Source organism: Alexandromys fortis, unplaced genomic scaffold (assembly GCF_014885135.2).
Source record: "Alexandromys fortis isolate MF-2015 unplaced genomic scaffold, M_Fortis_MF-2015_v1.1 scaffold_0, whole genome shotgun sequence".
In the NCBI taxonomy this organism is placed as follows: Eukaryota; Metazoa; Chordata; class Mammalia; order Rodentia; family Cricetidae; genus Alexandromys; species Alexandromys fortis.
In genome coordinates, this window is record NW_026067949.1 from 31,658,270 (window position 1) to 31,676,756 (window position 18,487).

The 18,487-nt window shown below is 37.5% G+C and overlaps 1 protein-coding gene across 8 annotated transcripts in view; it reads right to left on the minus strand.

The window, feature by feature from the left end:
- Positions 1-18,487, minus strand: part of Clock (clock circadian regulator) — a 78,678-nt gene that overhangs the window by 23,296 nt on the left and 36,895 nt on the right. For 7 of the 8 annotated variants that reach the window (XM_050150296.1, XM_050150295.1, XM_050150294.1 and 4 more), the window contains 8 exons: positions 16,853-16,942; positions 10,877-10,997; positions 7,945-8,058; positions 7,696-7,814; positions 4,728-4,810; positions 4,222-4,328; positions 3,369-3,516; positions 2,805-2,880 (listed from right to left, as the gene is read on the minus strand). In XM_050150296.1, the coding sequence (XP_050006253.1) occupies positions 2,805-2,880; positions 3,369-3,516; positions 4,222-4,328; positions 4,728-4,810; positions 7,696-7,814; positions 7,945-8,058; positions 10,877-10,997; positions 16,853-16,942 (858 nt within the window). The remainder of the gene's footprint in view (positions 1-2,804; positions 2,881-3,368; positions 3,517-4,221; positions 4,329-4,727; positions 4,811-7,695; positions 7,815-7,944; positions 8,059-10,876; positions 10,998-16,852; positions 16,943-18,487) is intronic. The other variant, XM_050150297.1, reaches the window with a different exon arrangement.

Below are 18,487 nucleotides of genomic sequence, written 5' to 3' on the forward strand. Positions count from 1 at the left end.
TATAATCCAGTATACTACTTGGTATACACCCAATAAGTAGGGACTATAGTAGCTGTCTGTACGCCTACCTATGTTCACATATTATTACAAATAAAAGGCGAAGGCAACCCAGGATTCCAGTGATTAATAAGAGGACACACACACACACATAATAGAATATTACCCATCCTGCAAAACAAAGGGGAATCTGATATAATGAACCCTGAGAACATTCCACCAAGTAAAATTAGCCAGTCATAATGGAACAAACACCGCATGATTCTACTTACATGAGGTACTCAGAGTAGTCAAATTTAAAAAAGAAAGCCACAGATGAAAAGAGCTGGAGGGAAGGGGTGAAAAGCTGTTTAACAAACACAGCTAATGTTTAAGAGGATGAAAAGGTTCTAGATATGGATGCTGATGACAGCTGTACAGCTGCAGGAATGTTACAATGCTGAAGTGTGGCCTTAAAGTCAATAAAATTGCCATTTTACCACATTTTAAAAGGAACTATCAAAAATAACTAACTTCAAGTGTATGCTCAATTCTAGTCAGCAGAACTGCCAAGTGTACTAAAGGGCTCATTTTTCTATTCTTGAGTTATCCCAATCCTTTCCCACTGTTCCTTATTCTTTGTCTCCCCTCTCAACTGACAGCCTTGCCTTAGGCGGGCTTACCCACCACCAAAAGCAGAACCTTCTATGACAGAACAACATACACTGGTGCTTTCTCCCCATCCCATACTCAGAATAGAATCATGCCATCATTGAACAAGAAACAAGTGTACATCCTATTTCAAGGCTACATATAATTGCAAAATATTTGCTCTCCAAGTTATTCATTCTGGGGTGGAGGCCATGTCACTCAATGCCTTGTCTCCTCCTTCGTTAACTTGCAGCTCTTCCCAGCCTGTATCTGAGTCCATTTCTCACTGCTTCCTAGCCTCTGAAACCTTCCACCCACTTTCACAGTGCATAATAACAAACAGCTCTGCATTTTCCACCTCAGTTCTGATTATTTATTTCACACATTAGTTCTAAAAATCAGACCTCACCAATGTCTGTGTCATTCCCATCAAAAATGGGAGTTTCTATTTTAGGACTCTCAGATCTTAACTACACAGGATGAAGAAACGCCCTCCTTAAGCTCACACGCTATGCCACACGGTTTCTTGAGGCCATGCATCGTTCCCGTGCTGACTTCACACACACACCTGAACGGCATTCTAACCTCTGGCTCAACGCTCCCCAGAACTAGTAATCCCAAATCACTTCTACTCAAACCCAACACCACAAGCTCTTGTCCTTGGTGTCACCCCTTCAAAATCTCCATGAGTCTTCAAGTCACTAATTCTTGGTCATACCTCAAAGCCTCAATTCGAGCATCCTCATTTTTGACCAAAACTTGCCACATTACCTACTCATCCCTAAGTATCCTAATTCCAATAATCCTCTGGTTTAAGCCAAAACTACATTGACTCTACACTTCTATATATCACTTTCATTTTGTCCTCTTTCCCTTAAGAATCTTAAATTTATGTTTGATATTCTAACAACCGTGTACATATGCTCAATACCCTAGCTCCTATTTCCTCATATCATCATTTCCTTGGCAAAATCCCAATAGTTAAACCACTTTTGCTTATCCTACACAGCACAATATTGCCAAAGAAACAAAGCACACTGACTGTTCTTACTTCAAGTTAATAATCAAGAAACTTGCGAGGGTTCTTATCTGCCTGCAATCCAGATGGTAAACCTCCATACAACAACATTCCCTTTCCTACGTCCCTTTCCAACCTTGTGACATCCCAAACGCCTCTCCTTAAGCTAATTCTTATTTCACTGAGACCCTTGCCATAAGCTCCCCACTATTCTAACAACCACTAATCATGAGCAGAACGTGATGAGGAAATGTGATCCTCAAGTAATTTACCACGCCTCATTGTGCTACTATAAACCAGGAAGCAGACATCTCTCTCCGTAACACTGACTGTCCCAGAGAGTGAATCTCTCAGCTTCTCGCAGCCATACAGTCTCTGTCACCACTACTCAATTACTGCAGCACAAATATATTGACAGACAAAATATAAGCAACTGGGTGTCGTTCTGTTCTTTATAAACACTGCAATTTGAATTTGATACTTGTTTCATTGAGCCTTATTATTAAAATATTATTATTATTTGGATTTTTTCAAGTATTTATATATAAAATGCATTTATAGTTTACAGATGTTGTGAAATCAGTCAGAAGGCCAGATGTAACCTGCAAGTCATAGCTGTCAGTTTGATAGAGTTGAAAACCTATCTGTCCCTGATCAAACCCTCTCTGCACTTACGTAAGAGAGCTATATTCCCACACAAATTCCAGAATACTACTCTTGGATCTCTACTTCCCTCTCCATCAAATCAGACAGGTGATATGCTTGGTTTCCACATGGTATACAAAAAGAAACCAGAGTTCCAATTCTAACTATAATTTCCCAGTCACGTGTCTTTAGGGAAGGTTCCATCTTAAAACTACTCAGTATTCTCACAGTGTATGTTATCACCTCAGAAAAGGCCATCTAAGGAGTAAATCATAGTCTATAATTATAAAAGGAATACAGTCAAGCATATCAAAGTCAATTATAATGATAGTTTTAATATTATTTTGGGTATGTCTCTCACCTAATTAAGTTTTAAATGGCAAGATCTTCAATTCCTTTTTAGAAGCAAATGGTATTTTTTAAAAGGTGAAAAATAAATATTATAAAGATAACCAAATCTCTCACAAATTATTAGGAAATGAAATATTTAAAAAAGAGGCTGTAAGAAACATACTTTGTCAGCAGCTGTCTCAGGAAGAGACTCTTCAATGCCAAGTTCTCGTCGTCTTTCAGCCCTGACTTCTGCATAACTATAAATGGAAAGAATCAAATTTTAATGTTTGGCCTTTTATTTAAAATACTGCAGAGATGCAAATAATTGGTGCTAGTTATATCTCTCTCTGGATCACAGTACTTTTGTATGAGTTCCTATGTGCTAAGCAAACCTAACACATATGTAGTGTACATATGCCTTAGGTATGCTACCAAGGACCTATAGGAACTAAGCATGTAAATTGAGAGGAACTAAATGAAAGAAGGACATTACTCTGGTTTATGCTTTTCACGACATGCACTGCAGCTTGAATGTTGGTACAGCTTCTGCTACAGCACAATACTCAAGTCAGCTCTTACATACTTATGCACTGCCAGTATTAGACTTCTAACTATTAAATAGTTTACTATTAAAAAATATTAAGTATTAAAACTGGGGAAAGATCACTATCATTCATTAACAAACTACACATAAAATTATATTTGGCTATCAGCACACCTTACACATGTTTTAGAGAATTATTACCTTACTACAGTGTGAGTACACACAATGAACTCTGGCCTTGAGTTCCACTGATGGTAAGTGATATAATAATGAGTCTGAAGCCAAATCCACTGCTGTCCTTTGGTCAGGAATCTATAATAACAGGATTTGCCTTTCCCATACTGCATTACTGAAAAAGAAAAGAAACACATATTTTTTTCTTTGATATATACTTAGCTATAAGAATCTAAATTTCTTAAACAAAGGCTTTTATTTACATTTTAACTCTATACAGATAGAATTATTTTCTGGATAACTTTCAGAAAAATGTATCAACTATAAGGATGTTTTTTAAAAACTAGCTTAAGGTCTCCCAAATAACCAGATCCCCCCGTTTCCAACTTTATAGTCAATCATTGCTGATCTTATACATTTCTTCATTCATAACAAATCCCATATACTGAAAGACTCATACTATTAACTTGTTCATGCCCAGATATACAACACGTAGGGAAACAACAGCTCATAATCATACTGACTGTACTTTCTCACAGACACTAACACGTATGATACCTGAGGCATCTAATTATAAAGCTCTTATTAACCAAAACTCAGAATAATGCCAATGTCTGCAATCATTGTTAAGTGGAACTTCTCAAATTAGTTCAAATGTTAGGTTCTAAAGTACTTTAATTGAAGTTAGGCAAAAACTGGGTTTTGTGGTTAAACTGATTTGGGAAACTATGTACTTCTCTAATGTTCTATAAGATTTTCCTTTATATATGTTTAGAAAAAAAAACAGTTCTAAATTTTTTCTCAGGTCATTAATAGAACAGAGTATCTATTTCTGTGCTTTAAAATAGTTCTTAACAGAGAAACATTAAGATTTACTTACAGTGCTCATGACATTTTGCCAGATTTTCTAGGTCATCCACATGATAGTAATCATAGCCTGATGTTCCCAAAACTTCAAATGGCAAATAGCCTATTATTGGTGGTGCCCTAAATTATTTAATGACAATAAAAAAAATCAGTATTGCCAGGTGGTGGTGGTGTACACCTTTTAATCCCAGCACTTGGGAGGTAGAGGCAGGTGGATCTCTGTGAGTTCAAGGCCAGCCTCGTCTACTGAGCAAATTCCAAGACTCACTCCATAGCTGCTGGGAAACCGTGCCTCGAAAAACTCAAACAAACAAACAACAAATAAATAATAAGTATTACTTTTCTACAAGAGACATCACAGCCAGAAATTAATTTGAGAAGTGCATTTACATTTTTCCAGAATGAATAATGAATTTCAAAATTCTGTTTAGAACATTTGTCCCTGTAGTCCATTAATAAGCAGAATTACATAATTACGGTCTTTTCTTTTTCTTTTGTGACATTTAAAGGTGACATTACCTGTGATCCAGAAATAGAAACTTCCATTCTAAACTGTGTCTAGATGTAAACTCTTCATTGGGCTCTTCAACAGTACACATTTCCTATAAACGAATTAACAAGTATAATTTAAAAGAAATTGTCTGTATCCTTAGAAATATTAAATATTGTTAGACATGAATCATTAAATAAGTTTCATCTAAACAAACTTTAACACATTTAGTTTTTAGTACTAAACACAGGCTGGAGATACAGAGTGCCTGTCTAGGGTTTGCAAAGTCCCAAGTTTGATCCCCAAAGATTCTTACAGCCATCTCAAGCAACAACAATATAAACAGCAGCAACTGCCAGCCTCAGGTCAGCAGTTACAGTCCAGTTCATTCTCGCTCACATACCTAAGAGTCTACTACTAAATCCAGACCTTTATTTTGAATTACCCTTCCCATTTCTCAGTGTCTGGACATGCCTTACTCTCATATATACCTACACAATTCCCCTCTCATTGATGGTCTTATTTCTGTACAACAGAGTCTAGATTTTCATGATATAAATAGCCATTATTAAATGTTTCTGAAAAAGCCTGGGTTAAAACAGGTCTCACTGAACATAGCGGACAATGAGGGCTACTGAGACCTCAAGAACAATGGCAATGGGTTTTTGAGCCATGCACGTATTGGCTTTGTGGGAGCCTAGGCAGTTTGGATGCTCGCCTTAGGAGACCTGGATGGAGGAGGGTAGTCCTTGGACTTCCCACAGGGCAGAGAACCCTNCAGTTCTGAAATTCAGTTTTTGCAGACTTCTGTCACACACAGAGTTTAGCCCTGAGCTGTGACTCATCTTTAATCCTCATGCAATTCCAGGGGATGACAATCTCACATTTTGCTACTAGGAGGCAGTGGTCCTTCTATATTTGCTGTAAAGCAGTTAATAATCATTCCAGGCTTTTGTGAGTTGTGTTAATCCACCAGTGTGCCCCAGAATCAGCTATTAAATTACATATAAGAACTACTCGATAACCCACCCCAAATACCAGAGGTCCACTAGTGAATTTTTGTCTACTGCTATCATATCAGAGTTCTTCTGCATCAATAAAAGTCAGTGTATCAGTTTGGATGCTTGCCTTAGGAGACCTGGATGGAGGAGGGTGGTCCTTGGACTTCCCACAGGGCAGAGAACCCTGATTGCTCTTTGGGCTGACAAGTGAGGGGGAGTTGATTGGGGGAGGGGGAGGGAAAGGGGAGGCGGCGGTGGGGAAGAGACAGAAATCTTTAATAAATTAAAAATAAATAAATAAAAGATTTGTTTTTATTTATGTGTATAGATATGTGTCTCTGTGTGGGTCAACATGTGCCTGGGGAGACCAGATGAGGGCGTGGTCGCCAGCTGGAGTTAGCATGCATGGCTGCTGAGAACCAAATGGCCGTTTTTTGTAAGAGCAGTAAGTGTTTAACCACTAAGCCATCTCTCCAGCTCTAAATACTTCTAATCTCACCTAGGAATTTTAAAATCCATTCCACATCACTTACGAAGTGACTAAGTTTAGATCCTTACCCTCCCTCCCTAATGGTCAGCCATTATCATTACCTTAGCAATTCTCAAACATGATTATATAACTTCCCACTTAAAACTCTTCTATGGTTTCTCATGCTTGAATCTCTCCAAGGAGAAAAACCACAGAGAAAACAAATTTCAGGCCTGGCCTCTGATTACTTTTCTAAAATAAGTTCTGACTGTTCTCCCCTCATATCCATGAAACCTAGATTTTGTTGTACAAAGCAATGTTCTACAGTCTTTCCATCCTTACACAATCTTCTCTAACCGTTAGGAGATGGGGCTTTGAAAGAAAAATAATTCCAATCAAGTTCCACTTACTAGATATTTGGCAAGCAACTTTTTTAAGCCTTAGTTTCCTTAAATATAAACTATGACAGCATCTATCACACAGTGTAAAACTGAGATGAGACAAAGCATGCAACTGCCCTCCAGTTTCCTAACACAAAACGGGTACAGCAAGACGAGCTTAAAATCTATCAGCTAACTGCTCTTTCTTACACTATGATGTCACCCAACTGTAATGTCACCTGTCTTCTTTCCAGTCTCTAAGGGCTAAAGAAATCCACTTTTCTCCTTCTCTACTAATCATCTGCTTATGGGATGCAAGAAATAAAAGCACACAATTTAAAATTCAAAGAGCAGGGGCTGGAGAGATGGCTCAGCGTTAAGAACTCTCCAGTTCTCCCAAAGGGTTTGGTTCAATTTTCAGCACGCATATGGTAACTCACAACTGTATGTAACTCCAGTTCTAGGGCATCCTTTTTCTGGCCTTCTTCTGGCCTCCCTGGGTACCAAGCATGCACATGGTACACAAACATACGTGTAAACAAAACACCCATACACATTTTTTAAAAAATTAATGAAAATTCAAATATCAAATTATGTCTAGTAAAGCCATATCTTTTTTTCTATTTCTTTTTCTTCTTCTTCTTCTTCTTCTTTTTTTCAGAGAGAAGGTTTTCCTGTTAACAGCCCTAGTTTCTTAGAACTCACTCTATAGACCAGGCTGGCCTCAATCTCAGAGATCTGCCTACTTCTGCCTCTCAAGTGCTGGGATAAAAAGCATGTGCCTCCATCGCCCAGTGCCACATTCTTTTAAAAACTAGATTTTTTATTTTATTTTTATTTTTCAACTTTTTTCTTTAAGGTGATAGTGAACTATACACACTAAATTCTGCACAAAAGCAGGGCAATAATAATATACTGCCATGGGATGCTTGCAAAGAATACACTAAATAAGGTTACATATTGAATGAGTACTTATGTCTTTCACTGTGTTAAAAGAAGTTCACGCATATTTAATAACTCACCAGCCATTACTACTTCGATGCTGGCCTAAGTTTCAACCTTCTGAAGACAAAAAAAAAAAAAAATCTCCTAAGAACAATTCTCATACCATGAACTAGCACTAGAGCAATTAAAATTAGAAGCATACCTTGATGAACTGAGGTGTAGCTAATCTGACAGTAGCTACGAAACAAACTCTGTCTTCATAAGAAGGCCTATGTGTGCGTTGTATAGTTCCTTCAAAACCATTGTGTGCTGAAGTTGATACTAAAAAAGCAAGGAGACATGTATCATGGGTTAATCCAGTAAAATATACTTGTTACTGACACTTAAGCATCTAAGAGCTTAGAAAAATAAAGTCAGTTAAAATCATTGTAAGAGAAGCATTTTAACTTACCACTGTTTAGAGACTTAAAATTTCCTATAAATCTCACATATTCATAGGTGGATGGCTCCTTTGGATCTATTGTTCCTCGAAGCATATGACAACAGAATTCTAACTGATTTTTTGCTGAAACAAATGATTAAAAAGTTGGGTAAGTTCACACTCATTTTTTTTCAACAGAAGCAGCGCTACACGTTGTCTTCAGTGCATCACAGTAAAGTGCAGTGCATCACAGTAAAGTGCAGTGCATCACAGTAAAGTGCCTGCAGGAGAGGACTGCAGTGCGCATGCCATCCGCTTTCCCATCCCACCCCTACTTCTAATTTCACAAAAATATTTTGTTCTCCATTTAAAGCTAATGCTCCCCCTTTATTTAAATCCAATACCTTCTTTTCTGCTGCTGTTGCTTTTTGGCAGGGTTTCACCCACTAATCCAGTCTGGCCTAGAATTTGTCCCTTGCTTCAGGCTCCCAAGTGTTAAAATTACAGGCTTACTGTTCCCATCTCTACCTTCAAGAGTCTTTCTTGCCTCCTTTAGGACCAGAGCCTTGCCATTTGATATTCATCCCTTTAGCAACTGCAAATTTTTCTTTGGCTCCTTACTTCCTACAATTTTAAATCTGATCAGGTCTTCAATCTTTTCAACAAAGTATTTTTCATGCTAATCTACTTATAGCACCAGAGAACTCATTAAAATGTACTCTGGTTTTTCATGTATCCATTTCTCCAACTTCCTTACGCCTCTAGAGTGATGGCTCTCCCAAACAATACTGACGTTTTTATTGTCAACCTCAAGTGGTTTTTCTCATTCTTTCCAGCTAATCTGACAACTTGTTCTTCCTCATCCCCACAGCATGGACTCCCCTCCCTATACTACTGTATTTGCTAACTGTCTGACACCAGACACTTTCACAAAGAAATGTTGAGCTTGACCTTTAATAACCTTTCTATAGTCTCCAATTGATCTTGGGAGGCTCCTTACCCTCCTGTATCTTTTTGATCAACTCTACCCTTTATGTAAGACAGTCTCGTATCATGAATATGTAATACCCCATTCCTTCGCTCACTGTATCACACTTAAGACTCTTCTGCATCTGGCTTTATCACCTAACTCAACAGGTGCAAATTCCAATTATCTTTTCAAAATTTTTCCCAGATGTAGTTATACTGGGATCTGCCAACTTATCAATCATGTTTTTTCTCCATCCATACTTCTATTGCTAATTATACACTTCCCCTTTTTGACCCTAGAATGGTTCTTTGCAGAAGTCTCTATCTTAATCCCCCCCCCCTGCAACTACAAACCACCCAAAAGGCCTTCACTAGTTCCTTATTGTATAAAGAGTAAAAATTAAACTCCATAGGATGAAAATCCAGGTGTTTTATAATTCTGCTTCATCTTTACAAACATCATATTATCTGTACCAACTCATAGACATTATAGCAAAAGAGGCTACTACATTTTCTAAGCAGCATAGCTTGCGTTTTAACTCTTAATTAAGACTTCTCTGATCTCCAGAGCAGGAGGTCTATCTTGGCAGAGGCTTTCTATGTGTGCTTTTGAGCAGTCCTCTCCTCCAAGAGTCTCTGAAACTGGCTCCTTCTCCCTGTCCTTCTGCTGACAACTCAGAGAGCCAACTTTCTATCTCTCCCCCTTTTCTATGCATTTGCCTCAGTAATGTCTTTTGTTCTGTGACTTCAAATACTGTTTAAAGCCATATAGTTGATTTCTCTATTAAGTCCAGCTCAAATGTTTCTTTTAAGTACCCATATTAAAATGGTCTAATGACTAGTGTAATACAAATCTCTTTATAAACAATTACATATGGGCTCCAAGTAAATTTCTACTTCTATTTTTTATAACTCCTTCTGAAAGACAATCTATTCTTAACATGGATATAAGCATGTATGCAAGTATACACGGGTTAGTTCTTAATATTACAGAATCTAAAGATACAAATACAAAGAACTTTTTAAGTTGATTTAAGTCACTATTACCAGATGAGATACATTTTAAAACTAATAAAAAGGTTTTAAGGAAGGTCTAAAATAGCTAATGGCCACACAAATACAATAATGTACTAATTTACACACACACACACACACACACACACACACTGCAAACAAGCTCAGGGTCATGTGGTTTTACTCAGGGTAACTATTACAGGTTGTACACGAACTGTCAGCACAAAGGGCTCACAGCTGGCAATGCTACTGTGAGAGAATCTAGAGACTGCAGAGGAGGGAAGTCTGGAGGAGTAGGCTGTGGCAGGCATGTCCTTATGCCCTTCTTCCTTCCTGCTTCCCAGCTGTCATGCTGTGAACAGCTGTGCCCCATCACGTCCTCCCCAGAATCTTAGACACCTCTAAAGCATGAGCCCAGATAAACGTGCCCCATATCAGAGTCTACTACATGGGAACGCTGTGTGAAGGTAACCAGAACACCAAGAATGAAGACAGCAAAAGTTCCAGTCAACTGCTTCCCCAGGCAATCTACAGAAATGTCTCACTACACCAAAATATTTTGTGCTACTTGAAGACAGGGACTATTTTTTCACTATATTTGGCACTTTAAGAAATTATATTAAACACATCCAGCAAAGATTATTTAATAAATACTTTAAGATTTCATTTAAAAATTAAAAACATGTAACTAATTTCCATATTTTTATATATTACAGCTTGTTGCATAATTGTGATCAATTTTTATAACAAAAAAGATGAGACTTCAATATACAATGGAATAATAGATCTGGTATCTTAAAATGAACACAACTCTTTTAGTTGTGTATATTCACCAATATTTTAAAAGCATTTAATAGAGTTCAGAAATAGTGCTATTCTAATTTAGTTAAACAAATGGTGTTTTTCATAAACTTACAGAAATAAAGGATAATGGTGCCAAATATAAGCTTTGAGTCTCTGCTTAGGAGGGCCTACTTACATTTTAAGTATTCAGGGGTTAATGAATCACTTTCCAGCAGGTGAGTAGAGAGTATCTTATAAACCTCTGAATGTTCTCCCTCTGGGATAAAATTAAATATACTTTGATCCACAAGATCAGACTGAAAAATAAGAAAATTTAAAATTATATAGTGGTTCTTTGAGAGGCATTTATCTCTAACATGTATAATAGATATTAAATAACAGGGATACATATGATTAATATTCAATTATCCATGAAAACCAGTAATGTCAATCTACAAACTCTATATTAAAAACTGAGACTGAGAAGCCAGAGAAGGGTAACATAGCAGAGTCATCAGATCCACAACAGATGGGATTCAAAAAGTCAGAAACATTATTCGAAAACTTGAGTTTTACCAAATTTGATCATTGTAAAATACAATGGGGCAGAGAAAGTTAAGAAAATTATTGGCTCTAAGACACAGTCTTGTAATTTATTCAAACACCTGTTAAACAGCAGTGATGACAGTGACAAGCTGAATGAGGAGATCTGACACTACTATCATTGCAATAGTCCAACACGCCCTTTAATCTTATTTCATCTTTTCCAGGCATTTATTCTATATCACACTGCCAAAAGCCTTGCCTAAGATGAACAGCTAGCATGTAAAGCATTTTAATTCTTCTTGCATGCTAATACATGACTTTAATCATTATCCAGTAATCAGCAGGAGTCTCACAAATGTTAGGAAACCTGTGACAGGTGATGCTGTAGACTCAAAGATGAAGAACCAACGACAGTGACACCTCAGCGACTTTACCTTCTACTGAATCCAGCCCATCCTATTGGAGCCTCACTGTCCACCCTGCTCTAACTCTAGAATCGAGCAGTGAGAGCTCAGGCCCTGTGGGAGGCAAGGGAGGTAGAGGGAGCTGTGGGGGGAAGGCAGCTGCACTCCCATTGGTTTTTATTTTATATACCTTAAAGACTGTACCTGAACAGCTCCACTGCTTAAAAGAAAACAGTAAGAGAAACCAAATCATGGGAGGAAGGGAGGGATGGTTTACTACTCTCCACATACTCACACGATTTCGTCTGGCTTTTCTCTAGGGATCAAAGTCTTCTCTACAGCTTAGGTAAACTCCACATCTCTATCTTGCATTTTTCAAACACTAATTCAAATTACTTCCTTGGTACTAGAAACCTAGCCAAGTACTCCTAGCTAGTGAGGTCACAGATCTTACAGGAGAAGCTACTACTAGACTTACCGTAATTATTAACTGCATTCTTAAACTTATCCTTATACACACAGATAAGTATAGCTCTCAGCCTTCATCAAAAAAGTGTCTCTTTGCAGCAGAAGACAGAGACCATTGAAGAAAACAACTGGTCAAATGCTGAGATCAACTCATTGTGGTGTGCCCAATCTCAACGGACACATCTACAACACAACCCCTGCACCTATCAGAGAACACCTCAGAAGAAGGAACAGGAAACATTAAGAGCCAGGAGACTAGGAAGTCTGCTGTGAGACCATGTCTCTTAGAAATGACAAGAAAGCTGTATTTATGACACCTCAACAACTATGGCTGCCTAAACAAGATACGTACAATGACAACACCAGCAGATATGCTAATATGGATGGGAGAATCTCATGGAGTCTCTACATAAAGAACTCTAAGTGACTCATGACTACTGAGAGAGTGAAACTTAGTCTTTCACAGGAATGACCCTAATAATTGGTATTCAATACCCAACAGTCAACCCAAAATCATATATACATAAGCAACACCAAGATTCATCCATATGTTTATATGTATGTATATGCGCATGTGTGTAACAATAATAAAGAAAAATAAGTCATCAAGTTGAAATGGAGTAAGTGGGGACATGGAAGGGGTTAAAGGGAGGAAAAGGAAGGCAGAAATGATGTATCTGTATTTTAAATAAAAATTTTAAAATTTTAAAAGTCACTTCCTTCAAAAGAGCATACCCGAAACCTCAACAGCAAACAAATTCCATTAGAACTTATGGCTCATATTATACCCCAAAGGGGGTAGGTAGTTCTCTTAATGTCTATGTCTTGTTGCCCCATGATGAACAAAAAGGTCTTATCTTTTACACCTTTATCTTTTCCTTTGCCAATAAAGGTATATGTGCCTTACATACTAGTTATTAGTACAAAACAATAATTTGGCATCACTGAGCCATTTGATAATAGCTTAAGGGATAACCACACCAAAAACACACTTGTATTTTAATGAGGAATTCTTTTGGAGGACTAAAAAGCCATTAATGCTAAAAGAATGATGGAAACTTCAGGCATGAATAACAAACGCTAGGAAACAATCTTTCACTGACAAAGTAGAAATTTAAGCACTGATCAGAATGCACAAAGTAGTCTTGATAAAAAATAAATTTGAAATAAGAACTAAAATGTTAATTTTAAGAATAACATTTTCTGTTTATTCTTAACCAGCAACTCTCCTGACACCATTTCATTGCATCCCTTATTTTCTATCTACAAGCCTACAAAGGAAAAGCCAAGGACACAGCATGCTTCCCTACTGCTTCTCCTCCCTCTTCCTACACAGTGCCAAACTCTCCATTAACCACTATTCAGGTTTCAAACACAACACTTACAGTTGCCACATTTTGATATTTTAAAAAAAGCGACCCACACTGTATCCACTCAGTGGATACATATGTTATATCCACTTGGTTACCAAGTACAACTCATATGAAGAAAAGAAAATGCTAGTTCTCTGGATTCTTTCATCCCCTCAACTATTTTCAAGAGAAAGAAATTCCTGCTGTCTTTCTCTGTAAATCTAAAAATAGTTCTAAAATATCTAACTTTTAAGAAAAAATACAGGAGAGAGTGGCAAAGTGAGGTCTGTATTGAGGGGTTATTATAAAGATCAAATACTTTGTATCAACCAGATCTGTCAGGCTGTCCACTTAAAGTGTAATTAAACTATCCCACACCAAAGACCCACCAGCAGTGGATCAAACACCTCGGGGGTTAAGAGCCCTGGTTATTCTTTCAGAGAACCGAGGTTCAATTCCCAGGACCCACATGATAGCTCACAACTGTCTATAATCCTATTTCATGGAATCTGATGTCCTCTTCTCCATTAGGAAAGTATTTTTTAAAGTTTTATTTGTTATTTATTTAATGGGTATGTGTGATGTTTAAGTATACGTATGAGCACCACGTGTGTGCTCTGCCAGATCTACTAGAACTGTGAACTGTCTGATAAGAGTTTTTGGAACTAAACCCCGGGCCTCTGCAAGTACAGCAAGCGCTCTTAACTAACTGGCCATTTCTCGGGGATCTAGGAAACATTTTAGACGGAATCATTAATTCATTTTTATTTACTCAATAAGTAATTGCTGAGTGGCTCTGAAAAACCAGCCAGTATTCTTAGGAATAAAGAGATAAAAATTGCTGGCTTTAGCATCATACAACTACCCTAATTGTAAAATAAATAAACCATTTTTATTTATTTTATAAATAACAGCATAATAGCTAATTTTAAGTGGTAGGATGCACAGTTAACAAAAAGAGAAGGCCTTTAATTCTGCATGAAACCCAAAGATAGTGCCAAAAAGCAGATATGAAAAAGTGTGAACAAATGCAAATAATGCTTTGATTATAACTAAGAAAAAACATTTTTCCTGTAAACGCAAAACTGAAAAAAAATAAATCAATTATATATGGTTAAAAGCACATAACTATTCTCATTTTCAATTAATCCTATCTTAATCCTACAAAGGATTCATTCATTCCTTGTGCTTTGTGGTCTTCTGTTCTACTAGCTGCTGTTTTTGAAGAGCCAGGGAGGGAAACACAGGGCTATGTGCACACTAGGCAAGTGGATCTACCACTGAACCACATCGCAGGCTCCCAGCACTCTTTCCCCAGCCTGCCAAGCTTTCTTACTGAACAAATAAATCCCCACCCCCATAAAAGGAGAAAAATGGTAACTTATTCTGAAGCCAAATTTAAGTGACCATGGCCCTGGAATGTAGATTTATTTTATTCCAAATTCTGTTGTTCCAACATGGATCATTTCATGGAGCTTTATGGTAACAGAACAAAGAAATTTGTAAACCAAGACATTAAAAAAATACATCAGTAGATGTATTTTAATTTTAAAAACCTGGATGAAACATCAGACATGGGCTAGCCAGAGAAATCTCAATTATGGACTTCAGGTATTATCTGACAACATCCTTAGCCCATCTGCCGGTGGAGAGTAATGTTTTGTTAAGCTAGCAAATTCTAAACATTTTGGCTCAACATTTAAGAGCAAATAATTTTTTTAAAGGGGTCATTAAGAATATCCACTTGATCTGATCTTCTTTCTGTCCGTGCCAATTGACTTATATGTTTACTGTCCAATCACGTTTTAGATTTGGGCTTTATTTGCAGAAGAAGACCAGTGAAGTCAAGCCAAATATAGAAACTAGCAATAGGGACAGAGGGCTCAGCAGTTGAGAGCACTTACTGCTCACCCATAGTCCCGACCTGAGTTCAGTTCCCATCACCCACACCAGGCAGCTCACAACTACCTTCACTCCACACCTTCTGCCTCGCGGGGTATGCAAATGACATACACACACACAGACACAGATATGCTGCAATAAGAACTTAAAAAATGAGTACAATGCTTACTGCCTTTCAGTAGAAAGTTGCCCTTGTACAATCTGACATTTTTATGGATCGAGTCCTTTCTCTTTACAAGGTATTAAGTAGCAGAGAAACCAGAGGGAAGGAAATAGTTTTGTTTTGTTTTTTTAAAAAGTATTTTCCTTCCTTCCTTCCTTCCTTCCTTCCTTCCTTCCTTCCTTCCTTCCTTCCTTCCTTCTTTCTTTCTTTCTTTCTTTCTTTCTTTCTTTCTTTCTTTCTTTCTTTCTTTCTTATGTATACACTGTTCTGTCTGTCTGTATGCTTGCAGGCCAGAAGAGGGTACCAGATCTCCTTACAGATGGCTGTGAGCCACCATGTGGTTGCTGGGAATTGAACTCAGAACCTCTGGAAGAGCAGTCAGTGCCCTTAACCTCTGAGCCATCTCTCCAGCCCCTTAAAAAATATTTTTAAAAAGAAATATTTAAAGAATGGTTTATATTGCACTGATGTAAATTGTCCAACAATGGGCATTTCAAGGGTAATCTGAAAATATTAGAATTTTTATACCACAAACCAATCTTAAATATATATTATATAAAAATTTCAAATAAACTTCTAAAACCTTTAACTGTAGGAAGCACTTAACCTAGTGTTCAATAAAGATTGAATGTTCAGTAAATACAGGATGAGTAAAAGCAAACATACAAGGTTTTATGGAGCTGCATATCTAGCACAGTGCACCTTTTTGAGGACATATTTTAAAATGGAATATGTCCATTATTACATTACCAGTCCAACTCACATTGCATGCAAGTTTTGTACCTACTTGTATTTTGTTTGTTTGTTTTTTTGAGACAAGAGTTTCTCTGTGTAACAGTCCTAGCTGTCCTGGAACTAGCTCTTGTAGACCAGGCTGGCCTTGAACTCAAGGAGATCCACCTGCCTCTGCCTCCCAAGTGCTGGGACTAAAGCCAAGCGCCACCACTGCCCGGCTCTACTTCAGTTTTTATAAGTCACTTTTTTGAGAAAATTATTTATGAGTTCTCCTCACAGCAATAAGTGCAGTAGAAATTTGGTTGGAGGTTTTTGTTTGTTTTTGATTGATACAATATTTTCATCAGCTAAAAGAAAAACATTGCAAAATCAGCCTTAGAATGCAAAGGGAAGAACAACAAAGGCTAAAGTACTGTGGATGAGGGCCTTAGGACTGGTCTGAGAAAACACGGCAATGCTAATAACAAAGACATTAGCTCGGGCTTTAATCCCAACCCCTCAACCACTGTTCAAATATCACTCTCAAGGTCTACTTCCTAGTGCATTCTAATATTTTATGTAGACATTAAATAATAAAGAGATTATAGGGTTTTTATACTTACTGGTAAATGTTCAAGTAATGAAGTTACACTCTCAGATACATATATTATACTTCCATCTGTCATGATCGCTAAAAAAAAACCATCAAGAGCCTGAAATTAAACATAATGGTCAGTTAAGGGAAAAGAAAAAAAAAGCATTTTACTGAATAGAAACAAGAAAAATGACGAAGGAGTTATTGTAGAAATGTTTAGCGTACAGTCAAAATGACAGCTAATTTGCTTTCAGTACCTTAGGATATTGATTTTTGGGCATCTTTAGATCTTTCTGAGGGAAAATATCATTTTGGCTATCTATTGGAAGTTGGTTTCTAAAGATGAGATAACCCATGTTCTGCCTTTCCAGCTGCAGACATACATTGTATGATACACTGTTTAGTACAGTACAGCTTATCTGGAGATGGTCACATCTCATAAAGTACACACAGACAGGTGTGCACTTAAGTGAAGGACTATAACAGAAGGAACAGAATGAAGGGAAAAGAAATTAAGCCTCCCCAAACTAACCTGAGGCACAATCATCTAAAGCCCAAATTCTTGGTAAAGGTATCTTTACTCTATACATAAAGGAAGCCAACAGAAGGTTTTGTATGGGGGAAGGCGGTAGCTGTGTTTCAATTCTAGTAGTCTGAGTCAAGAAAACATGCCTTGGGATAATCAAGAAATTAACGACACTGAATGAAATCAGTAGCAATATGAAAAGAGAAAGACTAACCAAGGGCTAAGAAATACAAACATCTTCAGGAGAGATGTCAGAGAAAATACGAGACTCCGTGTGCTTTCATTTGACAACCACAGGAACAGTAGTGCTAAATGAAGTGGTGAGACCTTCAATAAAGAAATGGGCCAAAGACAAAGCTTGGAAGAATCACTGAAATATGAATATGGAGAGCAAAGAGCCAGACAAACAGTAAAGACAGAATACAGTACAGAGCTTGGAAAGAAAGAGGGATGGTGCAGTGATAGCAGATAGGCCAAGGAACAAGAAAAGGAACAAGTTTAGTTATTTTCAAAGAGCAACATCAACAGGAAGGCAAGTCACTTACAACAAACTTAGAACAAGCTGACAAGAGCTATTATAACTCACTCATAAAACTGGCAAGAAAATAAGGGAGGAAGAACAATTATTTTAAAGGGTTCATGTACCAAAAGAATAAAGCAAAGGGTAACCAGTACATTTGTACGTTAAAGAAGAGAAAGATCACTAGTGGAGAAGTTGCAAGTTATTTAGTTAAATAGTTCCCTCAAAGGGTCAGCAACTCTGGTAAAAACTGTGTGTGTTTCAGTCATCCTTATGTCTGGGCACAGATAAACACACTTGGTACAGTGAAAAGTAGGACAGCCCATAATGGATGGGATTAGGAGCAAAGGAAATCAGTACGAGTTGGGCTTTAATTTTTATTTTGGTTGGGAACAGGGTGTCTTGAGACAGCTTCCAATGCTCATACTGGCCTTGAACTCAAGTAAGCCACCATGCCTAATTATTATTGCTGTTTGCAGTGCTAGCAAATGGGTGCAGGGCCTCATGAATGCTGGGCACATGCCCTACCATGAAGCTATATTCCCAGTCGCTAACTGTTGAAGATACAAAAAAAGATACATATCTCCTACTAGGGCAGAGATATGGTCCAGAAAAAA